Source organism: Dysidea avara, chromosome 11 (genome assembly GCF_963678975.1).
Source record: "Dysidea avara chromosome 11, odDysAvar1.4, whole genome shotgun sequence".
Lineage (NCBI taxonomy): Eukaryota > Metazoa > Porifera > Demospongiae > Dictyoceratida > Dysideidae > Dysidea > Dysidea avara.
The window spans coordinates 9876161-9890405 of record NC_089282.1 but is presented as its reverse complement, the minus strand read 5'-3'; the positions used below and the strand labels follow the sequence as shown (position 1 = coordinate 9890405).

At 38.1% G+C, this 14245-nt stretch overlaps 3 protein-coding genes across 4 annotated transcripts in view; 1 reads left to right on the top strand and 2 right to left on the bottom strand.

Moving 5' to 3' along the window:
• Positions 1–14245, top strand: part of LOC136239417 (uncharacterized) — a 31942-nt gene that overhangs the window by 2188 nt on the left and 15509 nt on the right. For both annotated transcript variants that reach the window (XR_010693454.1, XM_066030147.1), the window contains exons 2-4: positions 101–150; positions 369–456; positions 1050–1080. Coding sequence is in view for 1 of the 2 variants with exons in the window: in XM_066030147.1 (XP_065886219.1) it covers positions 101–150; positions 369–456; positions 1050–1080 (169 nt within the window). In the remaining variant the exon portion in view is untranslated. The remainder of the gene's footprint in view (positions 1–100; positions 151–368; positions 457–1049; positions 1081–14245) is intronic.
• LOC136239418 (uncharacterized) lies at positions 4844–6884 on the bottom strand. Its single transcript, XM_066030148.1, has 8 exons — positions 6835–6884; positions 6475–6788; positions 6118–6416; positions 5758–6053; positions 5362–5709; positions 5244–5304; positions 5063–5194; positions 4844–5005 (listed from the first exon to the last, which is right to left on the bottom strand). Exons 5-7 carry the CDS (start codon positions 5680–5682, stop codon positions 5079–5081), a joined length of 498 nt encoding a protein of 165 aa, XP_065886220.1. The 5' UTR covers positions 5683–5709; positions 5758–6053; positions 6118–6416; positions 6475–6788; positions 6835–6884; the 3' UTR covers positions 4844–5005; positions 5063–5078.
• Positions 6864–8549, bottom strand: LOC136239171 (uncharacterized). Its single transcript, XM_066029903.1, has 7 exons — positions 8292–8549; positions 8167–8247; positions 7850–8107; positions 7683–7797; positions 7502–7632; positions 7054–7446; positions 6864–6999 (listed from the first exon to the last, which is right to left on the bottom strand). Exons 5-7 carry the CDS (start codon positions 7606–7608, stop codon positions 6864–6866), a joined length of 636 nt encoding a protein of 211 aa, XP_065885975.1. The 5' UTR covers positions 7609–7632; positions 7683–7797; positions 7850–8107; positions 8167–8247; positions 8292–8549.

Below are 14245 nucleotides of genomic sequence, written 5' to 3'. Positions count from 1 at the left end.
ACTTAAATTTCCTAATTTTCCTTTTGCTTGTTATGGTTATTACTTTACATGTATGATGGCATCTAATCTACTGTACAGTATCTTACTGTATGTGCTGTAGGCTGGCCTCTACGAAGGAATTATTGTGATGACTTTAGTTGGATTTTTCAGGTACAGTATCAGTATATGTATGCGCGCAGAACTGCATCCAGATTAATCCTTGACATGTATTACTATAATGTGCATGATCCCTGTTTGCTAATATTTCATTGCAATAATTTATATACTGTACCTTATGAATAATGCTATTATCAATGTGCTTATAAACATACAGTGTGTATACATATTAATATATTACAGTGCGTACTTATGTACTATATATTTTGTAGTGTAAAAGCTATGTTAGTGTTAATTGATTGTCGAGCAAAGATAATTAATGATGCGACAGGCAGTGGGAAAGTTTTATCACCAACCACAGTAAGTGATTGGATTGTGTGGGAATGAGCTGCTACAGTATCTTGTGTGCTATTGGTACAGTACAGCTGTACTTACTTCAATATTACTTATCAATACACATTGTGTTGGTGTACTACCTTATAGTTTCTTGCCAGCTGCTGCATGTACTTTATTTATACAAGAGAGTGTTCTTTTTGCACCATATGAGGCAGTCATTATTTGGGAGTAATGATCTATTGTACGTATGTAGAGGTTATGTCGATAATTAACTGCCACAGGACAAGCACAGCTGTGTAACACTGTATATACTGTAACTGTTAAAAAAAAGTAGCTTATGAGCATGAGGTTGAAGATTTGAATCCTGATCAAGACATATAGGCATATACAGTGTATTTACAGTGTAATACATGTATTTTTCTCAATCGCAGTTCGTAAAAAATATTATTCCTACCTCATAACTTTTTGTTCACATTTTTTTGGCATGCTGATACAGTAATGTCTAATAAAAGCATCATGCTCAGTAGAGGATACTAGGAAGTACGTAGCACTTGTATAATGTACTGTAGTCCAGAACATTTTTGACTGTACTTTATCACTGTGCTCCTTACATACAGATGGACTCGGCAATTGATTATGGAGAAGTTGGTAAGTAATATGTAGATCTATGAGTTTGTATACTTCAGTGATGTCTTTGTTGAAGTATAGTTTTTAGTATATTGTATATGTAATTTTCTCAGAAGTGTAAAACAAATGAATAGTTGGGGAGGATTTGAAATGTGTAATTGCTCCAATTCATTTGATTTTCTAGGTCATTTATAAAGTATGATATTATATAGTACACAAAATATTTGGAATTTTCAACTAGAGTAAGGACCATAACACATCGATAAAAGTACTGAAACAAGTTGGAGTAGTGCACAATATTAAATCACAGTAAAACAACAAGAAGCGTTATATCCCTACTGTGCTCAAGATACCATAATGGAATTGCACAGTAGTGATATAACACTTCTTGTGATTTAATGTTGTGATCTTCTCCAGCTTGTTTCGATACTTTTTATCGATGTGTTATGGTCCCTACTCTAGTTGAAAATTCCAAAAATTTTGTGTACTAATTTGTTAAGTTTTTTTTGTAAATAAAATTATGACTGGTGAACCCATGCATACCCTGTACCGCATCAAAAGAAAGAACTTGGCACTGCACGGCCCAGCTCATAATCTCCCCCAGCTATCAATTGTCATCTGAAAAGTGAAGTATCCATTATGCTTCGTTGTCAGCTATGTTCAACCTGTTACACTGCATTACAAATCAAGAACTATTTCAAAAGCACCTCTGCAATCAAAGTAGCCACTATGAAAAATATGGACGATTTCCATCAAAGGGAAGCCATTATCAGGGATGTGCCCAGGTTTAGAATAGTGGTGGCTATAAAACAGACTTGAGGTTTAGGATGGCTATAATTACAAAAGTTAGTGGTGCATTTGTACTGAATGGTGAGTAATAGTGGTGGTTATTTTTGGTTGAGTGGTGGCTATTTTATCTGAGTGGTGGTTGGTCCCGACCATTGCCGACCATTGTGGGCACATCCCTGATTATGCTCTACCACCAAATCAACACTTTTCGCTGTCAGCAAAGATGAATGGGACACAAAGAAGGACACTGGTAAGTCTATGAAGAATGCATTTTATGTACTGCGGTATGCCAAAAGGCACCTGTCGAACCAAAACGACGACAAACAGTGAAAAATCAAGCCCGCAGTCTTAGCTGTTATCGAGTTATGCTTGTTTGAAGGCATCAGTCAATCAGTCAGTTACTCAGTCAGTCACTTGAAAATGCTGTTTAATAATATGTTTAAAAAAATTCTGTAGCAACTTGTTGAAAGTGTTTCAGGTTGATCGGAAGGCTTGTTTTCGGCTTAGTTTTACCTAACCAATACTGTCGTCAGGGAAAAGTGCGGCTGGTTTTTGGGTGATGCTTTTTCATGGGCCACGCCCACACCTTTGTGGTCCATACCTATCATACTGTATGGTACAGTTACTGTAACTGGTCTAATTACATGTAATAGTTGTAACACGGGCATAAGGACTTTACCTGATATGTATGTCCGACTGCCCAAGGGCAGAGGACATACATATCAGGCAAAGCCTGAATGCCCCATGTTACAGCTAATATGTAACACTTCTAAGGCTGATAGCCTGTACAGGGTGATCAATCACCCAAGCCAATACGAGTGCAGCCACTGGATGTATTACCTATATATGCATACCTAAAATTTTCAATTATGGGTCAGCAGCTATTACGCCGGTTACAATGAACGGACATATTCTAGAGATATCTTGGTGAGTTTCGGTTACACGAGTTTAATGTTTAATCAGTGCTATTGAATTGCTTATGGAAAAGTTATGAAGTTCACTAAGGGCCTAGATAGGTAAGCTTGCTTGCTTGTTGATGTTTCTCCTTGGAGGGGGAAAAGAAAGCGAGAAAAAATGGGGGGAAATGAAAAGAAAGAAATTTACTTAGTAAGGATTCCTCATTATCGATAATATCAATCCTAGTTTGCCACAATCAAATGATATTAGCTACTTTAGCTGTTACAATGATGTGATAGAAGTTTTAATACTGTATTCTCCTGATAGCTATACATAAATAGTTCCTTTGTAGCAATGCTCCTACGCAAATTACTCACCATAAGTGTTAATCGCTATCATATCTTGCTGTTTAATAGTTATATCAATTGCGTTACTGTAGCTATAATAGCTAATACCCAAGTAGCTACCTATCAATTGTGTAATTTTGATTATAATGCTTGCTACTGTAGCTACTTACGTAGTATGTAGCCTATCACTTCAGCTACACTTTAATGATGTCTGAAACAGCGTATTAGATAGCTACAGTTTGACAAGCATGCACTGTTCCAGAAAGTAAGTCTTACTTTCTGGAACAGTGCATGTAAGTCTTACTTTCTGGAACAGTGCATGTTTGTCAAACTGTAGCTATAAAGAGTAGCTATGTCATCCAAAGTTGCCGAATTAGTTTTGCAACTAGCCTCTTTAAAGAGCAGGGAGGAAGTAGAAAGATGTATGACACTGATTTTGAATTAGTTTGTGTAAGTACATGCATAGCTATTTATTAAATATTCTGTCATGATGATTTCTGTATGGTGTCATGATTCACTGATGTATTTTGGTGTTTATTGCATGGCTGGCTATAGGCATAATTAATATATTGCTATGCTCCGTATAATATAAGCAATCACTTTACATATTTTCAAACATGGGTGTTTTGAAGGCCACACCTCTACAGATAATATAGCTATGCACATATGCACACAGAATTCTACTTTGAAATTCTGCATAGGTATGAGAATGTATAATAGCAACAATTAGCCACTCCATACTGATGCTACATTCAATTCACTAGCTGTAGAGTCTAAAACTGTAGAAAACAAGGCGAATATTTAGCAGTGTAGAAAATAAGTAGAAAATAATTGCTGATTAAGTAGCTTAACATTTACATACAAAGCATTGTCACACACACACAACACACACACACACACATGAGTATGTATAGAAATACAAAGTAAGGAATATGCTATGTGTTCTGTATATTAATTATAATCATGGATAAATATAGTCTGGCAGCGCCTGCCCCTTCGCGTTTAGAGTAAGGGTCTGGTAACTGTAGTATATGGTACTTGTGCTACTACCACTATAGTGGTAGAGCCAATCAAATCTCAGTATCCAGTTTAAATAAGTATTTGTGATGTAAAACGTGTAGTTTGCGCCATGAATAACACAATAACCATAGTGACCGAATTTGGAATAGTTGGAAAGCAGCTGATACTCTCCGAGCGAGACTCAAGATACACACGCTGTTGAGAAGTATGAAGTTTTGTGCTTTCTTCGCCGATACAGGTAATTTATTATGTCATGCGCAATTTAAAACCACATTTGACTTCCGGTAGCACAAGTACCGTATACTACGGTTACCAGATCCTTACTCTAAAAGCGAAGGGGTGGGCACTGCCAGACTAGGATAAATATGCTGCACAGAATCAGATTTTGGGGCTCGAAGCACCTGTACATGTACTGTTCGCACCTGCCGTAGTTGTGCACTTATTGTTGCTGATTATCGATAGGCTGGGGTGTATAGTTGAAGTTGTTGCAGCTATTGATGTCTGCTTCAAACTTGCAACAATTGGCGAGGATGTTGTACTTGCATTGTTAATGGCCTTGGTGGTATTGATGTACAGTTTTGTTGCATTTGATGTATTTGTTTTTGCTGGTGTTGTTGTTGCTGTTGTAGCTGCTGTTGTTGTTGTTGCTGCTGTTGTTGTTGTTGCTGCTGCTGTTGTTGTTGTTGCTGCTGCTGTTGTTGTTGCTGCTGCTGCTGTTGTTCTTGCTGCTTGTCCTGTTGTTGTTGGTGCTGCTGCTTCTCCTCTTCTTGTCATTTATGTTTACTCTTCTTATGTGCTTTTCTCCTAGCCTCAAGCCACTTATCCATTGAAATCTTCCCTGGCTCATTAGGACAGTACCGTTATGCCATGAAATTGTGTATGGCCAGTGTCCACTAAATGGTACATTTGATTAAGAGCTATGTAAGCACATTAACTAAGATGAAACTTACAATTCATCACCTGACCTCACTTTGCACAGCAATACGGTCTTCTGCATTTAGGTGGAGGGGGAACATCTAGGCCAGCAGCAGCTTCTGCTTGTCTTCTCTTCTCCCGCCACTCACATGTTTTAGACATGGTTCCTATAAGATTTAAACACATTAGTAATTCCAAAACTCACACAATACGTACGTGGTGCCACAGCTACCTCTACTTCTCTCACTACTGGCACTAGTTGGGTTCCAGTATGTCCCTGTCAATAGCAAACATAAAAAGTGTATATATTGAGAAATAGTGAAGTTCATTATACCTCTGCACTAGTAAATGTAGCATTTGCTGTTGAGGTAGCTAATACTCTACACAGCACGTGTGGTGCCACACGAATATCAGGTACAGTGGTCACAAGGAGTTGTGGGTTGGCATTTGTATTTGCTGTTCCTGTAATTGTGCTGGTAGTAACTGTTTTTCTAACCTGCCTGGTTGTCTCTTCTGGCTCAGAAAACTCATGTTCTGGTCCTGGAGAAGTGCAAATAGACACAGGGTATTCTTGTGCAGCAGGGATGTCAACCGCTGAATGTAATGGTGGTGTGGGCAGTTGAATTCCCTGCAATCTTGAAGTTACTTCCTCCATCCTGACATTATCCTGGTGTCACTTTCGCTATAGAAGTAGTAGCAATTTGATTAATGAAAAATTCAATTTTTTTACCAAAGTAGTCCGGTACAGAGCTAAGTTTGTCTCTTCCAATACCCCCCATGAATGGTACAGCCGAGACTGGATAGCATTGTAATCCTTAAGTACTAATTTCCACCTTGGTAAGTATGCTCTTCTACAGCCACCTGTGCAGTATTACAAATTTCCTCACTACAGCCACAGTAACATCACAATGGATTAATATCTGAACCAGAACTTCTCCGTGTCTTTGACATAACAGGATGCATACTGCCTCAACAATCCAACTTTCTTTTGGACCAAGGGGGGAAGGACTGCCAGAAAGAAGGGACCTGTGTCATATGCATAAATACAAAGTTAATAATGATGTCGTTACAGTGACATGCATATATGTACCTGCTCATCAGTTCTTCATGTGTTTTTCCCGGCCTCTTTTTTCTGCAAAAGCGACCTCTAAGTTGTGGCAATGTTTTGAGGTGAACTTTGATATTGTGTTTATCATAGTCATCAAGAGCATCATAAAGAGCCTTAAGCTGGCCAGCTTGATGAGTTGATACTGCTATCCCAGTCAATTCTGTTAATAGTTTAGCTAAATGACCAACTTTATCCCAACCAGGGATCCCTCTGGTATCTGATGTGGTAGTGTCTACAGCAGCAGAGCTACTGATGACTTCTGTACTGTTAGAGGTAGTATCCTGATACCATGCATGAAATTTTGTAACAGAGTTGTTTAGCATACAGACATGTACATACTAGTTCTTCATCATCATTGTCATCATCACTTTCCTGTTCACCAGCCATTTCCTCATTTAGCTCATTTGTCAAAAGATCCTGCTCTTGAATAGGTGATATGCCATTCTCATCCACAAAATCCTCATCTGTATTATCTTCAGTAGCATCTTATCATCTTTGTCATTTTGCTCTATTTCTTCCATGGAAGGCAGGGTGCCTCCAGCTTGGCGGAACAGATACTCTACCCCAAAGTATTCTCCCTCATGGTGGCGCATAGGAGCATGGTGGTGTGGAAGCAACTTACTACTATGGAATGCTAGACTGTAGCGGTTGACCTAAGAGTCCTTTACAATCACTTGTGTAACATCGTATATAACACACCTTGTAGGCAAGCTCAAGGTTAAAAGTTCTTAAATCTTAGTTCTTAAATCTTTGCACTGCTGCTGCTGAACTGCTGCCCGTTCTCGTGCTTGGTTCCACCTCGATAGACCCTCCAGTAGATATGCTTGGAAGTGTACATCACTAGCTGAAGTGCCAGGGATGAATCTAAACATAGCAATAGATATTATAGTATAGAAGTTACACATAGACTTGTCATACCTTGCCAGGTGAAGATGAAAGGACTCCAAAGAAGTTGTTCCTCGTGAACATCGGTACACAGGCAGACGAACTCCAACCTTCATAATGTAGCCTGTAATAGTGTATAAGCACATCCCAGGAGGATCTTGAATACATGGCACATGCTTCTTCTGCTCCTCCCATATAGTAGTCATGTCTTCATTAAACAAAGGCACACCAACAGAGTCAGTGGCTGTCCCCAATTTCAGCAACAGTTCCTCAATAAGCTGTATGGTGGTCAACTCTACACCCCTAGTTTTCTTACGGCAGTGGCGAGACAGCTCATCCTTGGTTATGGCTTTCTTTACAGCTCTAACGGAAGGTTGGCTTATCCCCTGTTGTTTCAAGTAACTCCTCTTTGCATCACACAGTCGACTATGCACAATATATATACCCTGGAAACATGATTATAAGTACAGTAAATGTTTACCTATAATCAGCTTCATCCCACTCAAATATTACATCAGACAGTGATGCCATAAACTTTCCATAAATGGGATGGGATTCAGAAGTGCAAACTCTGGACAATCTTCTCATATAATGCCATATATCCAACCATACCTATATAACAGTTTGATCATTAATACAGCAATATGAAAGTGTTTGCTTACAACAAAGTTTTTCCATTCATTAAACAGCTTTGCACAGTGAGAATGGCCTCTGACACTGTAGCAGTCTCAATCAGTGTACAACAACTTTGGGGGATCCTGCTTGGCTTTCTCATACCTGATCAAAGGTGCAGGTTGCAAAAATTCAACTAGTTGTAAATAACTAATACCTTCTAATTAATCCCACAGCCATGGGACGTAAGCCATCAAGTCCCTCTGACTCAGTAAGCACTGATGTCAAAATCTCACCTCTTTCATTACCCACATTAGTACACCAAGAAGCAGTACCAGCAGCTCTTCCTTGTAGTTTTCTACACACCTTTTTGGTGGAATCTATTTTCAAGACACTACCAAATACAGCCGTGCAGGTAGCAAGAATCTGAGGTAATCGCCTGAGAATGTCCTTGGCGTACACCTTAAGAAACCAGCTATACATACAATGGACACACATAAAATTGACAGTATTCAAAGCAGAAGCAGCTAATACCTAGCACCTCCAATCTTCTCAATTGGCAATGGCTTATCAATAGCAAAAGAAGTCATTATCCGTAGCCCAGTCATTCCTTTGCTACAAAAAGAAATGCTAAAACATTTGACTAAGATTGAACTGACCTATACTCTTCACAGTCTGCATAGTACATAACAGCCCTCTTCATCCACTCCTCTGTGTGATGTTCTTGTATTCTGTTATACAATGCAGTAGAGCTATTTCCCAGTGTTCGATCCCTCAAACAAGCCACCACAGACACATCACATGCTCTTTTCTTAGTAAGAATAGTGGGTCATTCCATACCAAATCAACAAAAAAAAATCCGGACCCCTTTCAATTTTCATGAAATTTGGCACAAACATAGACCCTATCAAGAAACTTACTCACACCAAAATTTGGTTCATTTCATTGGTCTTCCTTTACTGTAAGTTATGACCACTCAAAGTTTCTGCTGAAAATTTTATTTTGCTTACACATTTTCAATAAAATGGCCATAACGTTGCTTATGATTCACATAAAAACTTCTGGTTTAGATTTTTATTAAATTCTCTTTCAGGTGATGTATAATGTTTTATAATTACTCAAAGAAAAAAGTCGAACCACAAAAATGTAGCTTTTTCCTTTGATCTTAATTTTCAAAAATATGTATTCTTTAAATATATTTTTGGTTTACATGTTGCTCTAATACCCATCATTCACCACTGTGAGTTTAAAGTTGGGACCAATAGTGGATCATGAGTTATAAGTGTTAATGTGTAACCTTGTAATCACTACTGTTTGTATGGTATTTTTACAGTGTAATTTCCAATACCAATTGCGAATAACCTTATATTAGTATGTCGCAAATCATTTTATGCATTAAAATAGTTAGGGTTTGTATTGACAAGGGCTCACTACACTGAAACCATACTAACAGACCACTTGCAATAATAAGGCGGCCTAATAAAGGAATCACTGATTATATTTTTGCTGCACAGATATGGTAATTACAAACAACCCATGGGCATCAAATCAATAGCAGCACCCTACTGGCGTAAGTTGCCATTTATCGAACAGATTTCAACAAGCGCTTATATTTCCTCACCATAACAACATGCAGACTTCCGGCTTGGGCTATTCGATACAGCGGCCTTTGGTCTCTGGGTACCGAGCTTTAAGTACAGGTAAGTCACACCAGTAAGTTCAGTGTCCTATAAAATGACATTCCAATCTATTCTTTCAATTTTACTGTATAATAGTAATAATATTCAGCCACAGATTATGATGATACATGTAGTTTCCAATCTTATACATGTGTATAATGGATGCAAACGACACAGTTACTCATACATATGTACATGTAATGTGGAACAGTTGAATTGAAATGCCATGTCTTAGTGATATCCAAAGCTTCTTGGTCATAATACCTAGATAACTGCTTCATATAGTTGCATTAGAGTAGAAATATCCTATTTTAAGTTTCCCTTATAAAAAGATGGCCTTTAAGGTAGCCGCTAAGATGTTACACTGTATATCACTTTTGAATTATACTTTGAAAGGGCAAGCCTACTACTGACCACTTAAAGGCCACCTTTGTATGTCTGTACCTATAAACAATGCCTTTGCTGGAAAAATGTACACTTCTAAAACCATGCACTATGCATTGTCTTGCTCATCAAACATTTGATGGAATAGAGTGGAAAGTGGCCACCTGTATAGAAAGGCCACCACTCCATAAGGACCAATTTCAAATTGATGCTATACACTTATGCAAATGTATTAAGCAGCTACCTAGCCCAAAAAATTTGGCCTTAAGGTAACTGGCTCCATACATCAACTGTATCATGATGAAACTACTTAAATATAGCAATGTAGCTCATAATTTGATTCTAGAAATGTTCCATAGAAATTACATTGTACAGAGGTTCACTGCAGCAATTGCCCACTGATCCATATCTATAGCTTTAAGTGAAATACATCAATAATCGATTAAAGAAAGGGTCAAGGCAATTAAATTCAAAGTTAAATCAGAGTGTTATAGTAAAAATTGAGACTGAAAGTGGTGCATATTGCATGACAGTCTCTACAATCATTCACATGTAACTTTGACATGCAATGAAATCTGATGCATTGATATCAGTACACAACTGAATTTTTGAAGGTGTAAGTTGAAAAGGCTATTAGAACTGCATCATTCATTCATTACTACTCGTTAGAAAAGCTCTAGTAGATTACATTTGAAACATTCATGCCTGTGTTAAGAACAAAGACATAACATTATGTAAGTGTTTCAAATTACAGTGGAACTTGTCTTTGCGGCCACCTCTAATGAAAGGCCATCTTTCTATTTAAGGCCAACTTTAAATTGTTCTAGTAAGACATTTATACACATAAAACTATATAAAAAGCCGTCTGCATATTAAGGCCAAAAAAACTGGCCTTGACTGGCTTAGACAGTTTCCACTATAGCTACGTACATTAATTTTGTGTATCAAAATACGTACTTGCATATCAAAAATTAGCATTAAATGCTAACAGTAGCAGTAGCAGTTACTGTAGCTAGTCAAAATGTAATCAAGTTCAACATTTCACTACTATATAATAGACTTGGCGTCAAAATCAGACACAATATATACAAGCTTGATAAGAGGTAAATTACTTGAGTATATGTATTTAAGTATAAGCTTTTACTGGATTTTCTTACAAAACGTAAACAAATTTACTTTACTTACAAACCAACAAGATTGTGACATAGTATCATATAAAGTTACTTGCAATTGGTATTGCATCTTTGCATACTTGAACCACACAAACAAGAGTGATTACAAGACTACACATTAACACCTATAACTCATGATCTACTATTGGTCCCAACTTTAAACTCACAGTGATGAATGATGGGTATTAGAGCAACATATAAACCAAAAATAAATTTAATTGAAGAATATATATTTTTGAAAATTAAGATCAAAGGAAAAAGCTACATTTTTGTGGTTTGACCTTTTCCTTTGAGCAATTATAAAACATTATATATCACCTGAACGAGAATTTAATAAGGATTTCAATTATCTAAACCAGAAGTTTCTATGTCAATCACACGCAAAATTATGGCCATTTTATTGAAGATGTGTAAGCAAAATAAAATTTTCAGCAGAAACTTTGAGCGGTCATAACTTAAAGGGAGACAAATGAAATGAGCCACATTTTGGTGTGAGAAAATTTCTTGAAAGGGTCCATGTTTGTGCCAAATTTCACGAAAATTGAAAGGGGTCCAGATTTTTTTTTGTTGATTTGGTATGGAATGACCCTGGCAGGAAATTGGGATATCCTTCTTGCTGACAGCTGACTAAGTAAGCTGCACATAAGTAAATGTATATAATATACATTGCCATGAAGACACAGTGTGAAAATTTACCGCTCATACCAGCCCAGAAAAGTTTTTTCACAGGGTTTGTTGTTACACTGGAGCTCTTCTGTGGCTAGGTAGTAGTGGTTAGTGTAGTCCACCACACTGCGTAGGGTCTTCTTGTACACACCCTTTGATCTGTTTCATAATATGATCAATATCTCTAATAATATTCATTAATATCTCTTACGTTAATGTACCCAAACGACATGTTGGACACTTGAATACCGCCATTAATGGCATCCACACACACAGCCTGTACATTGCATAGGCATCTGGTTGTGGCTTCCTTCTGATTGCCATCTTGACAGGTGGAGGATACCACCACAACGTAGAGAGAGCACCATCTTTTTACTCTTAAACAGAGCCTCACCAATCCACTGCTGTTCAGCTGGAGACATCTTTGATCTCAAGCCATCTGGTATATAATCCATCTCCGGCTATCAATAAACATAGTCAATGTATAATTACATAGTTAAATTATGCTCACACTACGTTGCAATCGATGCTCATTCTTGTTAGCAGTGGAAGGCTCAGTGCATCCCAACAATGCTGTACTCTGTAAAGAATATCACTCTCAATTCAATGTTTAAAAATTACCTCTGCTGTAGTGGACACTTTGGTAAAAGCATCAGCTGACTGCACCATAGTGTTAGATGAGATAGATACAGGAACTGACAAAACATTGGTAGAAGTTGGCATCTACATGAGACAGTTCACAGTATTCAACAAGTGACTAAAAGCTGTACTAGAAGCTATTGATTAGAAAAATGATGCATGGTTGGTTGTTGTTGGGGATTAATGCACAGCAATCAAGTAAACATTTACTAATGACTCACAGATAAAATGGTTGAGGTGTTACCCAATAATGCTGATGTGCTTGATGGAGGCAATACATTAGAGATGGGAGTATCAGAAGAAGAGGAGGTATGGGTACTAATGATGGTAGATGCAGTGGTAGTAATGGTACAATGTGATATTTCCTTATGTGGTTTAACAGTGGGTGGATAAACAGTAGATAAATGTGGAACATCACTACTGACTCTAGATCCATCCTGGGTAACACACATCCATTATATTTATGCAAATTATAGAAGATATTATAAATACTAGACAGATGCAAACAGCATCGTGGGGCGAGCCTGATGACTTTGAAGTATTGATCGCAGTGCAAACTACTATAGACCTTACGAGTTGTATGAATAGTTCATATTGCTCATGGATTTTACCTGTATCAGTACAAGCTTGATGCTTTTATTGATAAGTCAACTGTAGGATCTAAAGAGATCTAAAAGAAACCATAATAAGCTATTTGGGAATTCAGGAAGTTGGACATTCTTTAGCTATTACACTTAGTTTGTTATAGTATACACAAATGTGTAGGTTTAAATAAACAATGGCACACTTACAGCAAGTTCAGGTGGTACTGGGCCTGGATCCATGTTGTTGTCCCCAGAATACAATTTTGGCAAATGTTTATTCGTTGTGCATCTTTTACAAACGTTCATAGCATTAACGGATATGGAAGGGAAACGTTCCATACAGACTACACAGCATGAAAATTCTAAATTGAGTAGGCCCTCGTGAAACTCACACATCTTTCTTATGACGGCAGGATCATTAAATGATGGAACTTCCCGATTAAATTGCGTAGGGATTTGTGGGGAGGGCAGTGCATTTCTAGTTCTTTCAATTCTCCTCTGCTCCGCTGTCATCCCTGCTCTTCGCCGTCTCATATACTCCCTGTCTCTACACCTTCTTCTTTCCGCATCTTCAGGGGTTTCTCTATCTCTTCTACGCCTGTACTGCTCTCTCCTGCGTCGAAGGCATTCATCTGCATGCATTGCACGTGGCTGGGCAGTAACGAGGGCAGTAATCTATGCCGGTAAATGCCGTGATATGGTCCATTACACATCGCCAAATATGGGAAAGCAGTAATCTAGGCCGGTAAATCCCGTGATATGGTCCATTACACATCGCCAAATATGGGAAAGCAGTAATCTAGGCCGGTAAATCCCGTGATATGGTCCATTACACATCGCCAAATATGGGAAAGCAGTAATCTACGCCGGTAAATCCCGTTATATGGTCCATTACACATCGCCAAATATGGGAAAGCAGTAATCTAGGTCGGTAATTCTCGTGATGTGGTCCATTACACATCGCCAAATATGGGAAGGCAGTAATCTACGCCGTTGATTTATCGTGATATGAATCATTACGCTGGAGCAAGTGTAAGGTATCTGCTTTATATCGTAATTTATTGTCGTATTACAGGTCCATTACACATTTACTCCATTTCTTATCGTAATTTTTTGTAAACGGGTCCATTACACCGTTGACTCGCTAGTGTGGGGCTCGCTCAGGCTCGCCCCAACTAACATTAAACACACCTTGCAGTAAGTGTATGACTGGTTCCTACTTGTCGCTTAGTCACCTTAAGCAAATCAAGAAATGTTCGCATGAAACAATATGTAACTTGGCTTACCAACAGATAGGTGCATTTGAAGTTGTGACCATTTTTGTTCTGCAAGAAACTGCCAAAGTGGATTGCTGGTGAAGTATAAACACAACTACATAGTAATGCTGATAGTAAGGGTGTATGTGCAGTACCTGTCCAACAAGGCCAATAGGTTCAAATTCATGACCACTTAGATTAGAATTCGATGGTACTGCAGACTCTTCCTAGAG